The following is a 25032-nucleotide window of genomic DNA, read 5'->3' as shown; positions in this document are numbered from 1 at the left end:
AGAAACCCAGTTAGTTTCATTCTTGTAGTATCCGGAACACACACTAAGTGTTCAGTTACTATTTACTGAATGAATGAGTGAATAATGGGAGAATTCAGTGGATTTAAAGGCTGTTTTGTTTTGTTTTTGTTTTTTTAATAAAACTTTTCAGTAAGGCAAGCCTGACAATACTGGTTTGCTGGAATCTCAATGTACATCCTGGAAGAAAAGCCCACCAGAATGCACCAGGCTCCGCGACCGCGTTCGGGTGATACGCGGCAGTCCTTCGGGAGCCAGGTGGGTTAACTTGCCTAGGACAAGACAAAGTTACGTCCATGAGCTCTTTCACTACCTGGTAAAGAGCAGTTTGATTTCCGTACTTTTCCCTAGATCTCTTCCATTTGATGAGCAAAGCCAGAGACCCACCCCTAAAATCCACCACCCAGCGCCTGCCCAGCGTGCAGGACTATGCCCACACTAAACATGGCCAGTCTCGGGCTTCACGCCGCAGTACCACGCCCGGAGTCTAGAGTCTTAGGGTCGGGCTGCAGGGACAGTACTATTCCCACAGTCAACATGGCGGCGGCGCAGCTTCAGCGTGGGGCGGGGCTGCGAGTCGAGCGGGTCACGTGAGCCGCCCCTTGGGCGGCCGCGCGCGCACGCGCGCCCCTCGGCCGCCGCTCTCTCGCTATCTCTCTCCGCTGCGCTCTAAGGTGGTGTGGGGCGCGAAGCCCCCCGGGCCGGGTGAGGCGCGGGCGGCGGGATGCGGCGGCGGCCGTGGCGGGGTCGCGGTCCGGGCGGACAGGCGCGGTGATGAGCTTCGGCAGCTCCCGCCATGTCCAAGGTAACGGCGCCCGGGCCCGGGCCGCCGGTGGCGGCGGGCGGGAAGGAGAAGCGCTCGTTCAGCAAGCGGCTGTTCCGGAGCGGCCGCGCCGGGGGCGGCGGCGGAGCTGGGGGCCCAGGACCGGCCGCGCCCTCGTCGCCGTCGTCGGCGCGCTCGGTGGGCAGCTTCATGAGCCGCGTCCTCAAGACGCTGTCCACGCTCTCGCACCTCAGCTCCGAGGGCGCCGCCCCGGACCGCGGCGGCCTCCGCAGCTGCTTCCCGCCCGGGCCGGCCTCCGTGCCTACGCCGCCGCCGTGCCCGCCGCCGCCCGCCTCGCCCGCTCCGCCCGCCTCTGCTTCCGAGCCGGTGCCCGGCGTGGCGGGGCTCCGCAACCACGGCAACACGTGCTTCATGAACGCCACGCTGCAGTGCCTCAGCAACACCGAGCTCTTCGCCGAGTACCTGGCCCTGGGCCAGTACCGGCTGGGCCGCCCGGAGCCGTCGCCTGAACCGGAGCAGCCGGCGGGTCGCGGCCCGCACGGTCAGGGCGAGGTCACCGAGCAGCTGGCGCACCTGGTGCGGGCGCTCTGGACGCTGGAGTACACCCCGCAGCACAGCCGAGACTTCAAGGTGAGCCCCGGGGGCCCTGGAGCTCGGGCGCTTCTCGGGCTCCTCCTCTTCGGGGCCGGGAGGATTTCTGCGCTGGATGCTCAGAGAGTTCTGGAAGATAACCCAGATGACAAAAGAACGCGTTCCTCCCACCATTCAGCCTGTCTTCGAGCGCCCCAGAACACAGGCGCCAGCTCCCATCATCCGCCTTGGGGATGGATGTTGCCAGGGGCAAGACCCTGCCTTCTTGGAAACTGCAGTTTTTGGAGCGGGTGTTGGTGGGAGAGCATCCAGCAGGGTTCGAATCCGGCTGCTTCTCTCCTAGCAAACCGAACCTGTTTGTGCTGCCCGTTTTCCTGGTACCTACTCCCAGCAAGTTGACAGGCTCCATTGGACACTATGAAATTACCCAGTTGGGGCACTTTTAGGGGGTTCAACCTGATACGTAAAGTGCTTCAGCTTGCCTAGGACCCTACACATCCAGTGCTCTGTTTCTTTTTATTCTTAAGTAAAATCAACCAGGTGTTAGCCAGCTAGTACTTTGAAGGAGGCAGAACCTGGTGACGTAACGGATGGGGGAGGTGGTCCTGGTTTGCAGCTGCTGGTGGAGCTGTCCGCTTGGAGAGAGGATAGGCTTGGTGAGCAGAGTTTGCAAGGTCCGGATGGTGAGGGTCATTTGGGTGGTCCTAAGGAGTTGGGGGTCTTACTGCGCGTTGAGCAAGGAGATGACTGGAGACTGTAGAGAGGATACTTCGAGGTGGGCCATGGGTATGAGAGTTGCTAGAGTAGAACAAGGAAAAAAAAATCAGTTTCTTTTCATTCCCTTTCTCATCTCTCGTGCTTGGGAGAACACCTCAGTTTGATATTTGGCCCTGTTTTTTTTTTTTCTTCCTATGTTTGGCACCCTCATTCTCTACCAGCCTTCTTGAGACGGTCTTGCTACTTGGTCCAAGGCTGACTTTCAGCTCTTCCCGACAGCCTCCTGTGTGCTGGGATCAACCTTTCCACCCCCCTCTTTTTAAGTAAGAAAACAAATTTCAAGTTGAAAAACTTTGGTGAACAGCATTGTTTACTCAAAAAAATATGTACTTTGTGTTTCTGTGCCTCAATTGTGTGGAGGTCAGAGGACAGTTTGTGGAGTCAGTTTTCCCACCTAGGTGTGTGGGCTCTGAGGCTTGAACTCAGGTTGTCATGTTTCCCTGCCCAGCCATCTTGTCAGCCCAACAGGAGCTAAATTTAATAAGGTTACGCTTTTATTGGATTTTTTATTTGTTTTCTATTTATGGCAAGTGGTACTGGTTTTCTATTGGTGCTATCAAGTTTCTCTCTAAAATACTCTCACTGATTGGATCGCAGGACCTAATGATGGTGTAGCTGAGGTCTGCTTTGGGTAGACCCTGCCTTTTTGCTGAGGAGCAACACTGCTGTTGTACGCCACTCCTTTTAACCATTTTTTGCTTAATATTGCTGTGTTTTGCTGTTTGATCTTGAGATTTTGAATGGAAATATTAGTCTGAAATAGGGACTGGAAAAACAAAGATTCATGTTAGAGGTCTCAAAGTAAGAAACTAGGAGAATGCTATTTTTTTTAGGACTCTTCTCCTTTGCTTAGAGTTACCCGTGAGCAGCCACAGCAGTGGGGAGTTTTCAAGGCGGGATCCTAGTGTGAAGTTTGCAGTTTTTTGGTACATCAGCATCTTAGCATGTAAACATTGCAGTTGCTTTTCCATTAAGCTGTGAGCGAGCACAAATGGGTTAGTAATTCTAGATGTGCAGGACTGATTGATAGGCATACTTTGGCAAAGTTGAGCATATTCTTCGAGGTTGTTCCCATTGCTTTTTATGAGGTTGTGCTCACTTTTACATCCATTAAGCTACCAACAGAAATGGGTCAATACTTCTAGAAGAATAGAGACTTTAGAGGCTTATTTGGCAAAGTTGAACACATTCTTGGAGTCCTCGTTTTGTAGACTTCTGAACCTTCAGTAGAGTTTGCTGTGTATCCATTAATTCACCTCGCGTTTACTAGGAGTTTACTCAGACGGAAATGCATTCAAGATCAGAAGGAGCATTCCCTAATGAGAGTGCTGGGAAGTAGACATGTTGAACAGGCTGACACAGTAATCTGGTGGTTCTGTGGTGTTCCAGAGGCTTCACTGTATTTATACTGCTAACCCACTGCTAACCCAGGCCATCCTGTTTCCACTCTGTTGTCTTTAGTGTTGCTGGGATTTTAGTCTCGTGTTTGTCACCTCATGGTTGCCTGATAGCGACACCTGCTGCACGTTGTGCTCTAGTAGGAAGTCAGGAAGTTATGAGAGAAATAACTGTTCTCTTAGGGGCCCCCATCAGGCTTCTGCTGACACATCACTGACTACCTGTGTCAGCTGCCACAAATGCTAGAGGCAGGTGTTTGGGTTTCCTGCTTTAATACAGAAGATGAGTCTCTTAGACAACTCACCCAAGTACCTCATTGACCATGGGTCAGAAACTCACAATAAGGGGTTGAATCCAGTGGGACTTAGGTTCACTGAGAGCTCATATTGTACTTGAACTTGTACTCGACTAGACTCACATTTACAGCTCACTTGAGAATCTTGTAATAAAGCCAATCCCAATTTGTTGGAGTGGGGCCTCACAGTCTGCTTTTCTGACAGGCTTCCCAATGCTGGGGCTGCCGCCTATCTAAAGGCTGTTTTTTGAGCAGATGAGGGGACATCACAGAAAAGGAGGCACACTTTCCTGGGGCAGGAAGTGATAAGGGCTAGTGTGAAATTGCAAATATTTTGAGGAAAGACTGCGACATTAGTAGTTGGTTGCACCATGGCTAGCTGTAGTGGTGCAGAGCACCTTGGAGAAGCATGTTTAAAGAAATCATGAAGGGCTTTGTGGGCTGATTTGGACTTTAGCTTCTGAACATTGGGAACCAGAGCTGATACAGTAGGAGAGTGATAGGATTTCTGTCTCCTTCCCTGTCTCTTTACTCTCTCCTTTTGCCTCTTTCCCCCTTCCTCTTTCCCCCTCTTTTTGTCTGTTGTTCTCTGTGGACGATTGGTTTCCCCCTTCCTTTTTTTACTGAATATTATTTTGAGTGTAAGGAAAGTTGAAGATGGATGCCTGTTTGTGGCCAGCATCGATCATTTGTGTATTTTTCATATTCAAGTGGCTCACTGAATCTCAAGAGTCCTGCTCAGTTCTTGGCTTCAGGCAGCCACCACTTGACTGGAGCCAGAGTGGTTAGAATCAGTTCGCCTTCTTGATTTTGCCTTAAGGTCTAGAAAAGCAAGCATTCACTGTGGAGTTGTGATTTTTATCATGTTAAATCTTCCAGGTTAGTCATGTTTCTCTGTAAGTTTTCAGTTAGAGTTCCTCCTTCTCCCTCCTCCTAACCACATTGCTTTGTGCTTAAGGCACTTGTCAGTCAAATGTGTTTGTTTGTTTTGCTTTGCTTCTGGTTTGGACTATGGTTGTGAAAGTTGTGTTTTCATTTGCTAGAATGACAAATTTTCTGGCCCAACTTTGATATACTTCAAGAAATTTCTCTAGATTCAGCCTGCATCTTTTTTTGGGGGGGGTTACACATAGCTTTTCATGCTCTTAGAATGTTGGTTTGCAGTCAGAGCATTGTTACCTTTTTCTGTGCCACATGTCTCTAATCTCCTGGGACATTTGTCTGTGTTTGGAGACATATTTGGTTGTTACACCACATGGGGTGAGGGTGCTGTTGGCATCTAGGGGGTAGATTTCGGGAATTCTGTATACTGCAGTGTGACCCCATGATTTAGCCCAAGATGTCATTGGTGAGGTGGAGAAGCATTTTGTCTGTTTTCAGCCCAGATTTCCCTAACTTTCCCAGTCTCTAGCCTGTTTACCTTGCAATTTGGTGTTTGTTTGTGCATGTGTGTGCATGAGTTTGCTCACAAGGGTAAAACTTAGACTCAACCCTTGTGTCAGCACCTTTCTTTATGAAACAGAGGAGAAAATAAATGGTTTTAAAATCTGAATACTCATTCTGGTGTTTTTAGGGGAAACCAACATATTGCTTTAATTTTACCAGGAGCATAACTGTTCAGGTTCTTATGAATTGCCTTTTGATTTCTAGTACTCAGTGCTCTTAGTAACAAGTGAAAAAGACAGATGGGCACTTTCAACCGAGATAGATAAGTTTTGTAGCCTCAGTTTTCAAACCATGCTCTCAAAGGGCAGCTGCAGCAGAGTGATGTACTGATGGAAGTGCTCTGCAGACTCCTTCCAAGTTTGCAGGAAACAAAACACGAGTCTTGGGCCTGGAGTGGCCTTATCAGCTCAGCCACTGGCATGACAGGTCTCAGCAGAGCACTTGAACAGGCCCGGTGGACATGCTGAGACAAGCAGCATTTTTTCCCTCTGAGACTGGTACAGAATTGCAGAGAAAATAAGGTCATCTGCTTCCAGCTTTGAATGTGTGCCATTGCTCCTGAGGCCTAGGTACTTTGAGAGATCTTGCTTAAAAACAACCCTTTTTGACTCTAAATGCATGAGCTGATGTGTGCCATGTCTTACCAGGTGCAAGAAGTGAGAAAGAAATTGTCTAAGAAGGCTACTTGGGGAATAAAATACACAGACAATTGTAGAACTCCATGTTTGCTGATGTTCTGGTTCTTTTTGCTATTGTAATACCACAGACTGGGTGATTTCTAAAGAATTTTATTAAAATTCTGGAGACTGGGAATCGCTGTTGAGAGACCCACACCTGACAAAGGGCTTCTTCTGTCATCATATGGCAGGGGACTGAGAATTTGTGAATTTTGGGGTGTTAAGGAAGGAAGATAAGAATGGGATGTAACTTGATCTTTTTAATCAGGGACCTACTCCTCTGATAATGATGTTTATCCATTCTTGAGGGCAGGGTCCTCATGCCCAATTGCCTCTTAAAGGTCTCAGTATTTATAATGGGGATTGCATTTCAAAACCAGGAGCTTTGGGGGTCATGTTTAAAACATGGCATCCGACTTAAACCACACTGTGTCTGCTCAGTTATTGTGTTTAAAGGAGCTGAGGTGAGAGGTTGGTAATAGAGGGTTTAATGTAAAGGTTATGGAACAAAGTTCTTGCCCTGAGAGGACTCATCTGTTTATAAGGAAGCGATTTTGAATTCTAATGGAAGGTTCAGTAGCAGTTCAGAGGACTGGATTGTAAGCTGTACTGTAAGCAGTTAACACTTCTACAAACTGAAGTTCCTAACACTATACTAGCTAGGCTTTGGGTATGTAGTGTTTAAACACAGTGATACAGCAGTGGTAAAATAAGAAGGCACAGGCAACATAGTCCCTTCTCAGAACTTGTCAGAGAGAAGGTGGGTATCAGCCAGTGAACACTGACAAATAAGAAATTTTAAATCCTAAGAACTAAGAGAAAGATAAGGTACATGAGTGAGAATAATGAATTTGACCAGACGGGTTGGGAGCAAAATGGACTCAAAAGGCTGTGTTATTGGAAAGACCTGGAGGTGCATTTAGAAGTCTGACAGGCCTTGTTTGTGATGCAGGGAGGAGGCAGGAGACTGGGGTAGACAAGGTGGAAAGGGTAGGTCTCACTGGTCTTGTAGGCCAAGGTGAAATACTTAGGTTTCATTCTGAGCGAAGGCTAGTTGCTACTGGTTTCTAAGTATTCTTGCATGAGTGTGTTCAAACATGAAATGCTCATTCATGGTGCTAAATGGTGAACAGAGTAGAAATTTGAAAACTAGTCAGTAGATGTCTGTGACGAGCCTGGTGAAAGATAGGGCTGGCTGGATCTGAGACGCATGCAGAGGTAGATTGTCTTTTCCTCATCGTTGTCAAAAAACTGATTATGTATATGTCTAAGCTTGATTTGGTTCTGTTGTCTGATGTTTGTCTTGATGTCAGTGCCACACTGTTTTGATTACTGTAGTTGTAGTAAGCTTGGAAACCTGTTGTGATACTTTCACCTTTATCCTTTGCAAGTTCTTTTGGTTTCCAGAGTCTCTTGATATTCTGTATGAACTCAAGGACTTTATTTATTTATTTATTCATTCATTTTAATTTTATTTATTTATTTGAAACAGGATTTCTCTGTGTACCACCCTGGCTGTCCTGGAACTTGCTCTGTAGATCAGGCTGACCTCGAACTCACAGAGATCTACTTGCCTCTGCCTCCTAAGTGCTTGGATTAGAGGTGTGCACCACCACCTCCTGGCAAATTTAAGGATTTCTATTTCTGAAGAAAAAAACGTTAGGGATTACATTCATCCCGTGGATTGTGTCGGGTAGCAGTATCATTGTAATGATAATGTCAATTTTCCAGTCCACAAAAATGGGAGAATTTTATTTATTTATGTCATGTTTTATTTCTCTCAGCTGTGTTTTATATTTTTAGTGCAGTCTTTTTCTGCTTCCTTGATTAAAACTGTTTCTAGATGTTTTGTTCTAAATGATGCAGTTGAAAGTGGAATAGCTTTGATTTGGGAATGGCATCTGGGATCTTTGACATACTAAAGGTTTTCTGCTGCTGAATTGAGAGCTACACTCTCAGTTGCATAACTAGAAGTGCTAATTTCTTTTTGGATGTTTATTAATAGTGTATAAAAGAATGTAATTGACCTTGGCATGTTGATTCTGTATCCTACAACCTTGCTAATTAGTTTATTAGTTCCAGCGAATTTTCCTAGTATCTACAGTTTTCTACATAAAAGGGGACATCATTCATGAACAGAGATCGGCTTTTTTCCAATTTTGATATTTTTGCCCCCCCCCCCCCCCCTTTATTGTAAAGTGGTATCCTTGTCTTATTTCTTGGTCTTAGAGCAGTTGCTTTCAGGCTCCCAGGGTTGAATGTCATTGCCCCTGTCTTGAAGAAGTATCCTTTTCTACTGGCTTGTTGACTTATTTTCCTCCTTAATTTATTGAAAGCCTTAATGTTTCTTTCTGTATCAGTTGGAGATGCTCCTGCCTCCCTTCTCTCTCATTTTGTAATGTGTGGTTTTTCACATTGCTTGTTATTTTAGTATGTGGAACCTTCCTTTCACATCAGGAATAAATCCTACTTGGTTATGCTGTCTGCTCAGATTTTGATACTTTTCCCCTTTTATGTTTCAAAATAGTTCTTTCTTTAGTAATTTAGTAGTTTGCCCGAGTAAGCCTTGTATGATGTGGGATTTACACTAAGGTTTGTGTAGTGTGGTAAGTGGTTAAGTGTAGATAGGGAAGTAGTGGCCTGTGTTCTAGTCCCCTCTTCTACTTACATTGAGACCTTGAGGCTTGCATCTCTGGTCTTCACTTCCTCATCTGTAATGTGGAGATGGCAGTATATCTACTTCCTAACCCGTTTTGGAATATATGAGAGAAGAACCTGGCAGGAGGCCTGCATTCAGTGCTCAGCAAGCGTTAACTGATGCTATTGTTCTCATAAAACCTTACTGTCACCCTGCTTCTAGGCAGAAGGCTTCTTTAGCATTTGATGATGCATTTATGAATTTTGCATTGTTCCATTAGTTCTGTTGATATTAAATATTGCTTATTCTCTTTCATGCTCTTCTTTAAAATTCTCATTTTTTTCAAGTTAAACATTTATTTTGTGTGAATTTTAATGTTAAGTATCTATATTAATTTTAGACAGAGAACTATACCTACTGAATACTTGCTTGCCATTGACAAATGCAGTAGCGTTCAATAAAATTGTAAACTAGTAACGACACAGTGAGAAAGCTTGCGTCAACTAGTAACTAAGAAGAAACTGAGGTAATAAAGAACTGTCTGTTCCCCAAAGGATAACAGGATTAGATACATTTATTCATACATTCTTCTGGGAACCAGATAATCCCTATGTTGTATGAACTTTTGAATAAGAGAAACTCAAGGGGATTTGGATTTGGATTTCTTAACCCATTGTTTTTTTTTCCCCCCCAGTTCCTTGTGCAGTGGGCAGTGATTACGTCTTATTCAGCATCAAGTTCCCATTCCCGGTTTTTGGAATGTACACACTGTTGGTTAATCTGCACCGAGTGAGGAAGCCACAACTAAGAACAGCTTGCAGACTAGATTGTTAGCAGTGTGGATGTGCTGATGATGGCCAAGTCTCAGACCTCACTAGAGGCTTTAAACTTTCAGAGCACAGGGAAGAAATCAGAAGATGGAGTGCCAGGTCTCAGTACACAGAACTTATGAGCAAATAAAGCCAGAGAATGAGTTGCTGTGCAGAAGAGTGCCATTCCTGTCACTGCTCTACTCCCTTCCCTCCCCTCCCCTTGTATCTCCTCCCCTCCCCTTCCCCTCCCTTTCGTCTTCCCCTTCTCCCCTTTTCTCCCGTTTTCTCCTTTCCTCTTCCCCTTTTTTCTCCTAATTTCTTCCTTTCCCCCATTTTCCCCCTTCCCCTTTCCCCTTTCCTGATTTGAACATGTGCGGCATATGCCCTGCAAGGTGAGTTGAGAGTGTTTGGCAGGTTTATATGGGAAGAATGAAGGAGAAAGAGTTGAAAATAATATGGAAGGTTCTTGAGACAAGGTAGATTGGGGTGGCACTTTTCAAGACTGGTAAACAAAGTGGAAAATGGTTCTGGAGGTGAGAGGTGAGTTTAGTTGTGTTTGAACTTTTAGAAACCTAGACAAACCCATTTTTAATGCTGTATTTGTTGAATGCTGAGCATTTTCAAGAGGTGTGCAAGAATCAATTTAAGTTGAAAGGAGCTGGCCAGTCTGATCTGCCCACGGAACAAACAGCGTGAACCAAACAGTTGGTGTAACATAGATACTTGTTCCCAGTGTATTGTTTTACATCTTCCTTTGTGTACTTTAGGCTTTTGCTTTGACTCGGTCACTTCTGTTTTGATATAGTATGTGGTTTGATGGATTTTTCCTGTCTCTTTATACCCTTGTCCCAAGGAGGGGCTACTAAATGGGGCAGTGTTCTCTGTCTGTATAGTCCCCACAGCTGTTTCCTATAGTAAAAACTCTGAAAAACAATGACCTCATAGTTTCCACATACTCAAAACTAAACAAAACAAATCCAAACCTTTTTTCTTATAGTAGTAGAAGAGAAGTCATTAAAAATTGAGTAACATTGGTCATCTGTTGCCTCTTCCTTCAAAAATACTTGTTTGCTTTGTTATTAATTGTTCATTCAACGTTCTTCAAATAATTTTTTTTCCTTGTATAACAAACATTTTTTTTTCAGGGAGCACATGGGGTTATCTTGAGTCTTTTGTTGTGTTGTGATTGTTTCTTGTCTGTGTAGAAGCCATTGTTCTGTGCCTGCACTGAGGCAGTGCCTAGAGGAACTGGCCAGTCGCTGAACATCTGTTGCTTCTTCCCTCCAGTTGTTAAGCTCAGATGGCAGCAAACAGTACATCCACAAACAAACAATTCATGCTTCAGAAGATTCCAGAGGGCTGGTCAGACAATGACTTTGTTGGTATCTCTCCTACTGAAAGCAGTGTTGCAGCTTATCTTCAGATCAGTACATTTTAACTCTTTTGTTCTAATCTTTAAGAATAAGGCATAACTTTATGTATTTGGGGGAGCATGGGACTGAAGATACGGCTCGGGGGCTAAGAACATTGACTGCTCTTCTATTTCTTTTCTGTCCATCCCCTGGTTTAATTTCTAACATTATTTAATTTGCAACTCCAGTCTTAGGGGATCTGATGCCCTCTTCTGGCTTTCTTTGACCTGAAGGCATACATGTATACACACAGGGTAGACACATGTTAAGAACTAAAGACTCATAGTCATGAAAAGACTGTGTGTATTTTGAGCCATATTAGTTACAAAGTGATTTCACACTCAATTTTTAATCTTCACAACAGTTCTGAGAAAGAAGGCTTATTGTTACTCTTGTCCTAAATTTGTTTTAGATGCTGGGATTCTGTGCTAGTGAGCAGCAGAACTGGGCTGCAATTCTACATGGTTTTTGTAAGCGTTGAATGAGGAAGTGTGAGGAGGGTATAGTGTGGAACAGCGATTCGCAACCTGTGGGTTGCAGTCTCTTTGACAAATCTCTGTCTCCAAAAATGTTTACGTTACAATTCATAACAGTAGCAAAATTACAGTTATGAAGTGATCATGAAAATAATTTTGTGGTCGGGGTGTCCACACATAAAGAACTGTATTAAAGGGTCACAGCATTAGGAAGGTTGAGATTCACTGGTGTCGAAACTAGCACTCAGTACATGTCACAGAAATGATGAATGGGGATAATATGGGTCCTTGCTGTCAACTAAGGCCACTTGAATATCTTCATTTTTACTCAAGTGCAAGGATTAAACAGGCCGTTGGAGCCATTCCTTCTACCCTGTGTGGTTTTTTTTTCTCTATTTTTTTTTAATTTATTTATTTATTAAGGATTTCTGCCTCCTCCCCGCAACCGCCTCCCATTTCCCTCCCCCTCCCCCGATCAAGTCACCCTCCCTCATCTGCTCAAAGAGCAATCAGGGTTCCCTGACCTGTGGGAAGCCCAAGGACCGCCCACCTCTATCCAGGTCTCGTAAGGTGAGCATCCAAACTGCCTAGGCTCCCCCAAAGCCAGTACGTGCAGTAGGATCAAAAACCCATTGCGATTGTTCTTGAGTTCTCAGTATTCCTCATTGTCCTCTATGTTCAGCTAGTCCGGATTTATCCCATGCTTTTTCAGACCCAGGCCAGCTGGCCTTGGTGAGTTCCCGATAGAACATCCCCATTGTCTCAGTGTGTGGGTGCACCCCTCGCGGTCCTGATTTCCTTGCTCATGCTCCCTCTCCTTCTGCTCCTGATTTGGACCTTGAGATTTCTGTCCCGTGCTCCTCTGTCTCTGTCTCCTTTCATCGCCTGATGAAGGTTAATATTCATGAGGATGCCTATGTGTTTGTCTTTGGGTTCACATTCTTACTTAGCTTCTTGGTGTTCAAGTGCAGCAGGGAAGGGTAGCAGCACATCTGATGTCCAAGAACTCTTAAAACCACACAGGGTACTAGAGAAGCTAAGTAAGAAGGTGAATCCAAATACCCTGTGTGGTTTTAAGAGTTCTTGGACATCAGATGTGCTGCTACCCTTCCCTGCTGCACTTGAACACCGAGTTGCTCTTTCTAGTCCTGGAGTTCCACGTGACCTCGCAGGTTTCCAGGTGTCATCTTATCCTAACATTTTTGTTGGTGGATTAGATAAGGTTCCACCAGGGATACTGATTCAGTTTGTAAAATTATGAAACATATTCCCTGTTACATAAGGCACACATAACTATTTTTAAAGTTACAGTAGAAATGGAATAGAATGCTGTATTTTGTATTTGGTCCTCAGTGAGCTGCCCATGGCTCATATATGAAGGGCCCTGGGTGTGCATTGGCATGATGCTTCCGTCAGTCCAGATGCCAGATAAGTGTTCAGTGTTTTTCTGTCAAATGAGTCTCATAGTCTGGGCAGGTAATGACTCTGTTCTAGGCTGACTGCACCTAAGGGTTAGTGTTTCATTATGGGATCCTTGGGGTAGGGCATTGCATAATCTTGACTGACAAACTTCCATTTCTGCAGCTGATGGTGGAATAGCAGAGAAAAGAGATGTGGCTTGGGAGGCATGCCTTACAGTAAAATAAGAGATTTGTTTTGAGGAAAGGCATTTGGTAGCTCTTCTGCACACAATTCCAGCTCTTAGTTCTGGACACCTTATATCTTAGTTATATAACTGCAGGAGTCAGTCTACCTTCCTTATTTCTTAACTTCCAATTTCAAGTTTGTAATGCTGCCAGATTAGACTTCTCAGAGTTTGCTTGTAATTACATCTCAGAAATTGTTACTGCCTTTACTGTTACATACAGAATGCAGTGTGCATTCTTAGCATTTAAGTTTCTTCATGACGCAGTCCCTTCTCTGTGTTGGAAAGCAGTGGAGTACAGTTAAAGGCTGAGTGAAGTGTATGAAAATTTGGTTCAGATCCTGAGATCTGTGGCAAGGGACTTTCTCCCTCTTAGTTCAGTTTTATTTTATGACACTGACATAATTACAATACGTTCTTGCTTGGCATGGTGGCTTACTCCTGTAATTCCAGCCTTTGAGAGGTTGGGATAGGAAGATCATTAAGTTTGAGGCTAACCTGGATAACAGAATGATATTTTTTAAGTTTACATTCAGTTCATCATTTCCTCTTCCCTCCTTTCTTTCCAATCCCGCTCTCCCATTCCACACCCCCCCACTCCCAACCCCCCCACACTCCCACACCCCCCGCCCAATACAGTCCTCCGTTTCTGTTCAGGAAAGGGAAGGTTTCCCACAAGTATCAACAAAACACGGCATAGCAAGTTGCAGCAAAACTAAGCACCTCCCCATGTATTAAGGCTGGGCAAGGTGACCCAGTATGGGGAGTCGAGTCCCAAAAGCCATTATAAGAGTAAGAGACAGCCCCTGCTGTCACGGTTAGAAATCCCACAAGAGGAACAAGCTACAGAACTGTAATATATATGCAGAGGGCCTAAGTCAGTCCGATGTAGGCTTCCTGGCTGTCGGTTCAGTCTCAGCCCCTGTGAGCCCAGGTTAGTTAATTATGTGAGTTTTCTTATGGTGTCCTTCAGTCCTTTGGCTCCTACACTTTCTCCCCCTCTTCTTCAGGATTCCCCAAACTCCACCTTGGTTGTGGGTCTGTATCTGTTCTCGTTAGTTGCTAGATGAAACCCCTCTGATGACAGCTGGGTGAGGTACCAATCTATGTGTATAGCAGAACATCATTAGACATTGGTACATTGATATTTTTCCCCTCCAGTCATGTTTGGTTTTATTCTGGGTCTCTGTCATTCAGTCTATGGGTCCCGGTGCTTCAGGCAGTTGTCAGGGTGGGTTTATTCTCCTGGCATGGGTTTTAAACCAGTCATTGTTTGGCTACACCCTCAATTTCTAGGCCACCATTAACCCCCCTCCCCCCAGCACATCATAAGCAGGACAGACTGTGGGTTGAAGGTTATGTGGCTGGGTTGGGGTCCCAATCCCTCTGCCGGAGGTCTTGTCTTGTCACAGGAGATGGCCAGTTCAGGATATGTATTTGCTATTGCTAGGAGTCTTAGCTGGGGTCATCCTTGTAGATTCCTGGGAGATTCCCTTGCACCAGGTTTTTACCTGACCTGGAAATGTCCTCTCTTCCAGTAGTCTCTTTCAGTACTGTCCCTACATCATCCTCCATGCAACCTGATCATTCTTCCCATCACCTTTCTCTCACAGTCCACTCATGAAATCTATTTCCCCTTCCTAGGGAGATCAGGTAATTCTCCTTATTACCCAGTTTCTCTGGGTTAGTGGATTGTAGCCTAGTTATTCTTTATTTTATAGCTAATATCACTTGTGAGTGAGTATATAACATGCTTGTCTTTCTCGGCCTGGGTTACCTCAGGATGATTTTTTTCTAGTTCCATCATTTGACTTCAAATTTCCTGGTGTTCTTGTTTTTTACAGCTGAGTAATACTCCATGTGTAAATGTACCACTTTTTCTTTATCCATTCTTCAGTTGAATGATGTCTAGGCTGTTTCCAGGTTCTGTCTATTACAAATAAAGCTGCTATAAACATAGTTGAGCAGGTGTTCTTGTGGTATGATTGAGTATATTTTGGATCTATGCCCAAGAGTGGTATATCTGAGTTTTGTAGATTGATTCCCAGTTTTCTAAGACTACGCCACATTGACTTCCCAGCTTGTGGATTCTTGTTGCTTCATTACACTGTGCACCCATCTCAGTAATAATCCAGTACTGCTGCTAACAAAGGACATTTGAAACACTTTGCAGTGTCTACACCATAGATGCTTTGAGGGCTGGCTCTGTTGCCGTGTTTGAAAATCACTTGGAGTTTGTTGTCGACTGGATATAAAGTTAAAACCATGTTTTGTTTTGCATTTGATTTTGAAGGACTTTTGTCTAAAGTTTACTTTTGTTGCATTATGTGAAAAGTAGAATTTATGACTTGAAGTCAGCTCCACAAAGTGTGATCTGTTTAAGTTTTTCTTCAATCCTTAAATTCTGTCCTTTCTCTCTAAATTTTATGAATTATTCTTCCATTGTTCAAGTACAAACAGATGTATGTGGATGGTTTGTATTGATTTTGCCTCTCCAACTTGGGTAAATGGTAGTTGCACATCTGTGTGTTTGTCACCTAAGTGCCTGCTGTATGCCCTGCACAGGGGGTTATTTTATATTCTTTACAGTATTGTAAGAGAGATATGCACAGTGATAGTTGCTTTATAAATTATGCAAAGAGCATTTTCTGTACAGACTTCTCATCCCATGAGTCTCCTGCCACATAACTAGTCCTGTCCTTTCCCTTTGAGCACCACTGAGACAGACCGTTTTTAATCTGTAGGGAAGGACATTCATCCTTTTTTTTTTGAGAGCTATCATGCTAGTGGGAGAATGTTAATGCTAAATCTATCTTTCCTGTGTACATTCGTTCTCAGTAGTTATAAAGACACATTAAGTTTAGACTATCCTTCAATCCGCCCTAAAGTAAGAGCCCCCTTTTAACAGTTCAGTGATACCTTGGTAAATATCCCTGTGTTAGTCTTTATTTCCTGTAAGTTACAATAAACCTCAGTAATTAAAAGACAAACTCCTTTAGAAGCAATTGCTCCTGGGAAATACCTATGAATAAATAATTTGGGGATTTTAACAGTAGGAGAAAGAGTGGAAAGAGGCCTCATTTCCTGATGATAGAGAGGACTTTTTATCTTCATGCAAGAGGAGAGGTCAGTTGCCCTTCCTCTGTTTGATGTTGGGAAGCTGGTTGGGGTGTTGTAGCTTGCTTCTTTCCTGGATACTCCTGGTTATGTAGTCATCATCAGACACCATGCTGGGTTGAGAGTAAGGGAGGCTATGGTTGGGAGCTACTCCTTTCCTTTGGAAAATCTGTGAACCTATGTGTTTGACTGTCAGAACCCTGGAGCAGCTGAGATTTTGGCAGGCTATTGAGCTCCCGTTTCCTTAGTTTTTCTTTTATTACCATTATATAACTAGATTCAAAGATTGTGGGTCTTGGATAATCCACTGGGTGTAATTCTCAGTGTGATATGTTCTGTGCTATTGAATTATCTATCTATCTATCTATCTATCTATCTATCTATCTATCTATCTATCTATCTATCTATCTATCTATCTATCTAATCTATCTAATCTATCTATCTAATCAAAATTAGAAAGACTCTTTCAAGTATTATTTAAATACCAACTGTCCTGAAGATTTTTAACTTTTTTATAGGGATGGCTGGATCACATGCTATACATACTTTTTCAGACACTTTGTGCTGTCTTTGACTAGGGTCCTTTAATACAAACATTAGCTGTTGAGTCCCTCTTCTGTGACACGGGGCATTCCTTTTGGGCCATATAGGTGAAGGGCTCTAGGTTGCTGTTTTGTTTGGAGTCTCATTTCTGTGTTTTGGTACTTGCTCCCACTGCTCTGCACCAGCACCCTTCATTCTCAGCATTCTCTTGCTGTGTCCTCTTCCTGGGAGACACTATGGCTTGCTGCTTCACACCTGTATTTGACAGTTTCTGATCTGCTTCTAGCTAAGTATCTGGGTAAACAGAATCTGTAGGAAATACGTAGATCTAGAGCCCAAGAGTATAGCTGAAGACATTTTAGTGTTTTTTTTTTCTTTTTGAAGGTAACTTTTAAACTTGTATAGATTGTTGTATACATACAAAAAGTGCACACACAGGTCATTAGAGTCCAGCTTGATGGTTTGCCCAGGTACAAAATAAAGACGTTACCAGTGCTCTAGAAGCACCTGCTCTCCCTTAGTGGCTTTTTCCACCACAAAGGTAGCTTCTCTCCTTGACTAGTTTTGTTTCTTCTTCACCTTTATTTTGAATTAGATACAAAGTGTGTGTGTGTATGTGTGTATATATTTAAAAAATAATTTTACTAAGGTACAGTACACATACTAAATTATGAATTTTAGGTATACAGACATACAAGCAGGTTTTCGGATTTTTCAGGGGGTTTGCGACCACCACAGTTCAAGAATTCTGCGTTCCCTTAGAACCTTGAAAACTCGCAGTCCCTCTGTTTCCCCACTTTGCAGCCCTCGGTAATCCCTTGTCTACTTTCTGTCTCCATAGCTGTACTTGTTCTGGATATTTCCCATAAACTTGTGATATGTGGCCCTTTTTCTGTCTTTCATTTAGCATGTTGCTTTAAAAGGCTACTGTTTTATACCATGTATCTTATTCCTTTGCACAACAAAGATAGTTATATATGAAGAGTCCACCTTTTTTTGTGATAGTTTATGTAACCTAATCTGGCCTGGAATCAGGCAACCTAGCCTAGAACTTGCATTCCTTCCTCAGCCTCCCAAATGCTGGTATTTCAGGTGTGCACCTTTTCTTCTCACCTGTATTCATGGTTTTTTTTTTTCTTTCCTTTTGGTCCTTTGAAAGACATTGGGGGTCATTTCCAGTTTGGGACTTACAAATAGTGCCGCTAGGAACATATTGTTTATAGGTTTTTGAGTGGATGTGTGTTTTTATTTCTCCGGGTATGTGCTAGGACTAGAATTGCTAGGTTGTATGGTAACTTTGTATAACTGGCCAAGAAGTGTCAAACTCCTTTCTAACATGTCTATATCATAATTGATATTAATCTTTTATGTATGTGTGTTTGTATATATAATTTTGCATTATGCAGTTTCTGTTCCATATTGTATTTTGAGTAGTTTTGTCATAAACATTCTTTAGCTCATGAACATAGTAATCTCTGTTTGGGGATGCTTAAATGAATTATGGTTATGACGAACCTTTTTACATACATCTTTTATTTATTTCTTTAGACTAAGTAGTGATGGCATTCCTGCCAGGAGTTACCGTAAGTCATGTTGTTACCCAGTTTTATGGGATTGACTGTTTACTAGCAGTTGGAAAGAATGTCTCTGCTGAAACTTAAAAAGGTTTCTTTTATGTTGCTAAGTGGAAAATTTGAATTTCTCTGGGTAGTTGTGAGGTAGGAGAGTTCCATCTGGCAGAGCGAGTGTCAATGCTAGGACATCACTCATGGTAGGCAGGTGTCCTGCCATCAACCAGGTCTAGAAAGTAGAAGTAAGTGTATCTTTGTGATAGTAATATTTTGACATTAGGGTATTACTCTATTCTGACTCCACAGTCTTCCCTTTGGTGTTCAAATAGCCATATATTCTTACGTTTAGTGTCCTCATACTTTCGGGAGATGACCAAGACTTAATCAAAATAGAATTGGTTAAAATTGGATCAGACTGGACATAGGTTATGGGAAGATTCTGAAGTATTCTTTAATAGGAAAAAACTGGGTTGGTTTAATGAGATCACATTGTGAGACTGAATGAGCAGAGCAGAGCAGAGTGCCTGTGACTGGTTTGGAGACTTTGTCTTCCTGAGCCTGAAGAGTTGGCCTGGTTTTGGGTGTGGAGAGAGATGCGTGACCTGTGACTTTAAAGCATTCTTAGCCACTTAAGATTTACTGGGTTTATCCTGGATTTATGGCATTATAAATGTATGATGTGTATTGAAACTTTATAGATCTGCTTAGGAATAGCATCTCTTTGTGACTCTTAATAGATGTTTTAACTCTAAAAATGCAGTAGAAGAGAAAGCATTCAAAGCAAGAGTATCTTTACAATAGTTTGGATTACTTATTTAAAAAACGTTAGCCAGAAATACAGGTCAGGTATCAAATAACAGCATCTCCAAAATCAGGAGGATATATGGTGTGTGTGTGTGTGTGTGTGTGTGTGTGTGTGTGTGTGTGTAGGTTTTCCTTCTCTCTTATATTTTTTTCCTCTTGTTTGTTGAAGAAATTTAGTCTATTTTCTGGTAGCCTGTGGGTTTTCCAGGGAGAAGAAAAATGCATCTGTATTCAGTGAGTATAAGCTTCCCCTGTTACTCGTTCCCCAGACAATACAGTAGTATACCAACTATTTATATAGCCCTTACACTATATTATATCTCATAGTAATCTAGAAATTAATTTTTATATGATGATGTCCATTGGCTAAATGCAAGTACTTTTTTTATAAGTTACTTGAACATCTGTAGTTTCAGTATCCACAGATGTTGTGGAACCAGTCTCCAGAGGGACAGCTGTACATGCATGTTTGGTCTTACGGATAGTTAAGTAAGGTTGGCCTTGCCACCTTTCACTCCTTGCCTTTCCCACTTATTCAACCTCCCAAGAATAGGTTGCTTCTGCTTCAAGAAACACTGACTGGCTTCTCTTCTGGCTTCTCTCTACCAGATTGGGAAGCTGACCCTGTTGTGCTAAGGACCCTTAACTTTATTCCTACCCTCTGTAAGCCAGTGAGTAGATGGCATAGTTCATTTTTTCTTTCCCTCTCTCAGTTGTTTTATAATGGGAGTGTCATCTTGCCCCCCAGTGATAAGGTCGGGAAGTTGATAGCTTGTAAACCCGTGACAGAAAATTTTAGTTTAAGGCTTTGCAAATCTGTTTTTTTATTAAATACTTTGTTGAGATACCAGTTCTTTTAAATTGTGTAAACTTAAGTTGTACATTTTGATGCTTTTAAAATGAAACGTTTTTAATGTTTGTGGTAGCAATATATATTAGTTCCTTAGATATTCAAATGACTTTTCCAGTTTTCTTCTTTGACACTTAATTGTTTATGACTGTTACACTTCCCTTATGACCTTTTTGTTGTGTCATGTTTGGGTATTTGTTTTTAAATTCTAAGCCAAAATTTCCCACCTTTCTTTAAAAAAAGAAAAAGAAAAAAGGCTTTGCTTTTCTGTAGTTGGGAAGAATTGTATATTTGGAAATACCAAGAAGGTGAAAAGAAGATACTTTTGAATTACTTTTTGCTTTATTGGATACATAAACGTTCTGTGGTGACCTGAGCTGACTAACCCTGGGAGTCATCTCCCTTCGCCATATGTATGCAGAGGACAGTGAGGATGAATCCACAGAGCAGCTTGAGCAATGTGAGATGCAGAGCTTGTGCTGGTGAGAGACAGGGGTTTCTTGTTTGCTCTCTCTAGCATCCTAAGCTGCTAGGGCAGAGAAGTCTTCTTGCTGCCACTTGGTCTTCCTAAGTATCCCGAATACCTTTTAGATAACTCCCCAGTTAGATAAACTGCATTTGTGTTCCAGGTTATTATTTGTTTGTTTTGGGTTATATTTTGCTTTTTTATTTTATATATGTGTATATGTTCCTATGTGCCTAAGTGTCCATTTTGTGGTACAGTTTTGCCTTCTACCTTTAGTGGGTTCCAGGGATTGAACTCAGGTTGTCAGTCTTCCACAAGTGTCTTTGCCTGCTGAGCCTTCTCATTGACCCTCAAGACTGTACTTACAATAGAAAAAATGCACCTGAGAATAAAATGGAAACAGATGAGCAAAGATTTATTTAAAATTAACAACTAAACTTCCAGAAGCCTTTGGATGAGAACAGCTGTTATTCAATATAAACCTGTTTTTGTCTGCCTGGACAGTTGATGTTCAGTGTGAGAAAACTTAAGCCCTATGTGAGCCTTAATTGAAACACTGGGTTACAATTTGTTGCAAGGTACTTTGTTTACCAAGGAAAGGTCATGGAGAGAAATGTCTTAAGGCTTTTCAGTTAGGATAAGCTTGAAGAGTAATGTTAGCCTTGGACAAGCTACTTCATAGTTCTTTCAAATTTTACTTTTGCTGTTGAGACAGGATCACTCCACATAGCCACGGATGTCTTGGAAATCACAATGTAGACCAGAGATCTTCCATCTGCCTCTGCCTCCCAAGTGGTGGTATTAAAGGTTGTGTGCACCACCACACCAAAGGTTTTCATTTGTGACTACTAATATTGTAGCATGGAATTTTCCATAGGATTAATTCTGTAGGAAATAACCTCTATAGATAATTACCCTGAGCCAGATATATAGGCACTCATAGATCTTGACATTTAATATTATCTTAAGTGACATCGTGCAGTTATTAAGGGGTCTCTCTCAAACTTCTCATAACCTTTGGTGATTAAAAAGTTGAAATCAGCTGGGTGGCGGTGGCGCACACCTTTAATCCCAGCACTTGGGAGGCAGAGGCAGGTGGTTTCTGTGAGTTTGAAGCCAGCTTGGTCTACAAGAGCTAGTTCCAGGATAGACTTCAAAGCTATGAAACCCTGTCTCAAAAAAACAAAAACAGAAAACAAAACAAATAAACAAACAAATGTTGCAATCAGAGATTTTCCAGGTTGGTCAGTTTTGATTGCAGTCTGCTTTCACTTTAGAAGTAGAGTCATTTAAAAAAACATTACACTTGAGCCGGGCGGTGGTGGTGCATGCCTGTAATCCCAGCACTTGGCAGGCAGAGACAGGCGGATCTCTGTGAGTTCGAGACCAGCCTGGTCTACCAAGGGAGTTCCAGGACGGGCTCCAAAGCTACAGAGAAACCCTGTCTCGAAAAAACAAAAAAACAAAAAAAAATTACACTTAAAAAATTACAATTAAGGTTTGTCTGGTTTCCCAGATGACTGATGTGCAGCCGGGGCTGGGAACCTGTGCTTTGGGTCTTCATGGTTTTGAGAACTCACATGATAGAATCTGCATATTTTTTCTCTTCCCTCACCAGGGTCCCTACATGTCCCTACTTCATCCTTCTGAGGAAGGAGAGTAAAGTGGGTAGAGGTCGGGTCGGAGGCATCTCAGTATATAAGCTGGGCATAGCTGTGTGTGTCTGTTTCCTTAATGCTGTGTGGGGTAGACACAGAAGGATATCTGGGGCTTGCTGGCTCCCAGCCTAGTTCTAGGCTCAGTGAAAAAACTGAAAAGAAAGATGCCAGGTGTGATGGTAATGGTAAATGTCTTTAGTTCCCAGCACTAGAGAACCAGAGGCAGGCAGATCTCTGAGTTTGAGGCCAGAGTAGTCTGCATAGTTAGCTATTTCAAGACCAGGCAAGGGCTACCATGAGACCCTGTCTTACGGGGGCCAGGGGGAATATAAGGGGAAATATCTTGTGGCCTTTGTACCCGTACAGGCATGCACACTAAATGCATGTATATGTTCATATACACACATACTTTTGGATTTTGGAATATTTTGGACTAGGAATGCTTATCCTATACATTTGTCCTGATACTTCTGTGATTTTTTTTTTAAATTCTATTCACTAATTTTGTGTGTATGTGGATGTCAGAAGACATCTAGTGAGAGTCAGTTCTTTCCTTCCATCATGTGGATTCCAGGGATCAAACTCAGATTTATCAGGCTTTGGTGTCAAGTGCCTTTACCTGCTGAGCCATCTTACTGTGCTAGTACCCAGACCCCTGGGAAATAAATTCTACTCTCCTGGCAAAAAAAGTAGATAGTGATTGGTTTGATGAATCTTATAAACCACTTTGTTTCTAGAAGAGTAGCCTAACTTCTGATCAGGCAGTCATATCAGACCAATATTGTGATACCTGTTTCCCATGAGAGGAAATCAATATCATTACTGTGTTTTTGTCTTTGTCTTGGGGTCAGGTAAAGAATATTTATGACCAGTTGGTATCTTTCCTGGGGCATGAGATATTGCTTGTTCGTACGGCTCTATGAAGCTGTCTCATAGAATCTCATGTCTGGAGGTTATAGCTCCAGTGTAGACTATTTTTCTTTTCTGAGCTATGTTTTTGTTTCAAAGGGAAAACAATGCTCCTTTAAAAAAAATGTTATCATGAAGCTTAGAGGCTTGCATGTGTTTTGACTTATTTGGTAAGTGTCCGCAAGGATCACCAATTGAGGAGACAGTTGGTCTAATTATGGGTAGGATATATAGGTCTTAAGCCAATGGCTTAGTATAATATTTTCCAAACAGAAATATCCAGATTCTATAAAACAGACGCAAATATATAAAGTTGAATTTAAGAAGGCCCATGTTTTATTTTTTACAGAATCAATGTATTGCATAATTTTAATGCTTTAATATATGCTATTATTCAGCAGATGATAGTGATAATCAACTATTTAAAACTTAAAAAGTGCTGGGCGGTGGTGGTGCACACCTTTAATCCCAGCACTTGGGAGGCAGAGGCAGACGGATCTCTGTGAGTTCGAGGCCAGCTTGGTCTACAAGAGCTAGTTCCAGGACAGGCACCAAAGCTACAGAAAAACCCTGTCTTAAAAAAGAAGAAACAAAAAAAAAACTTTCAAAATATAGTGACTAAGTTTAGTACATCAAATACATTAAGGTTTAATAGTGAAAAAGAATCTTAAAAGGAGAATCGAGGTAGGACCAGATATGACTCAGAACGTGATGAAATTGTTTGCCAGGGCTGTAGGGCTTGAGCCAGTTAAAGATTTTGGCCATCCGGGTCTTTCCTACTCACTCATTCAGTGAATCACATCTGTGGTGGCTGGAGGCACTTAGGAGTCCTGACTTCTACTTGTGTTTTTCTGAGGCACATACTAAAGAATTGGCTGTTATTCTGTATTTCTTTTTGTCTGGGGAAAGAGGTAAGATAAGTAGACCATGTGTGTCCTTGGTGAGATATCACCCTGCTGAGATGCTAAAAGTGGCAGGAAGAGGAACTTTTGTGTTTGTCCAGTGGGATTTTCTTTTCCTTCAGTTCTTCAGTTTGTGATATGGTGATTGAGGGTGGGGTTGATCCAGTATGGGTTCAGTTGCCTGTTTAGTCTTGTTTGACAACTATCTTACTAAGTAATATATTACAGTATCTTGGTACATAATGATTGGTAGGTGAGTCTAGATGAGTTGAAGATCTGAGTGGTAAGAAGGATAAACAAATAAAAAAATTTAATAATAAAAGAAACATAGGCAAACAACGCAATTCTTGATAAAGAATTAAAAGCTGACCCGACTCTGGAACTCCTTCCTTTCTTCCTTCCTTCCCCTTCCTTTCTCTTTTCTTGTTTTTTTTTTTTTTTTTTTTTTTTTTTTTTTTTTTGAGACCGGGTTTCTCTGTGTAGTTTTGGATCCTGTCCTGGAACTAGCTCTTGTAGACCAGGCTGGCCTTCAGCTCACTGAGATCCGTCTGCCTCTGCTTCCCAAGTGCTGGGATTAAAGGCGTGTGCCACCACTGCCCAGCTTGACGCTGAAATTTCAATGACTGCTGTGTGCAAAGTTTCATTGATATAATGAAGATTGTAATTTTGGTTAATTTGTTTCTGGGATACACAAGCTGAAGAAAATAAGAATGTGATCTGAATAGAAACTCTTTGTGCATCTGGCAGTTGCTATGGCCTAGCTACATGCTTTAGACTTGTTATTTCTCCCAAGATATGTAAGAGCTCTTAGCAGTGTTTTCTGTTTCTTCCATGAAGTAAAACATGCAAAGCAAACGGGTGGGAAAGGTTTCTTGTCTATAGTTCACCTGTCGGTGTCTAGGACTTCCATTGCTTACTTGCTTCTGTTGGCTGACTCCCCACCTCCCAACACCTGTTTAAGGTGAATTCCTCTCTTTTTAATCCTCCCTGTTTGAATTGAAGAATTGTCTTCAGATCTCTCCTTTCCATTAGCTGTTTCTGGATAGTCAGTTTCTTTCCTTGCTTACACAAATCAAGTCAGCATCTGGGATATGAAAGATGGTCTGTGGAAACTCCAGTTTGCTTACTTTTCTTCTGCTGTGATAGATATTTGCTTCACTAAGATCAAATGGGCAAGTGACCCTTTTGTTTGCCATCCCAGAGGATGAGCATTCCAGTGTCTGTTACTTGACTTTTCTGTAAT

The 25032-nt window shown here is 42.4% G+C and overlaps 1 protein-coding gene across 1 annotated transcript in view; it reads left to right on the top strand.

Moving 5' to 3' along the window:
- Positions 1 to 638: 638 nt before the first annotated feature.
- Positions 639 to 25032, top strand: part of Usp31 (ubiquitin specific peptidase 31) — a 65713-nt gene continuing 41319 nt past the window's right edge. The window contains exon 1 of the mRNA XM_075972088.1: positions 639 to 1432. Within this exon, the coding sequence (XP_075828203.1) occupies positions 815 to 1432 (618 nt within the window). The 5' untranslated portion in view covers positions 639 to 814. The remainder of the gene's footprint in view (positions 1433 to 25032) is intronic.

Source organism: Microtus pennsylvanicus, chromosome 5 (assembly GCF_037038515.1).
Source record: "Microtus pennsylvanicus isolate mMicPen1 chromosome 5, mMicPen1.hap1, whole genome shotgun sequence".
In the NCBI taxonomy this organism is placed as follows: Eukaryota; Metazoa; Chordata; class Mammalia; order Rodentia; family Cricetidae; genus Microtus; species Microtus pennsylvanicus.
The sequence above is the reverse complement of the archived record's forward strand: the minus strand, read 5'-3'. Positions and strand labels throughout refer to the sequence as shown.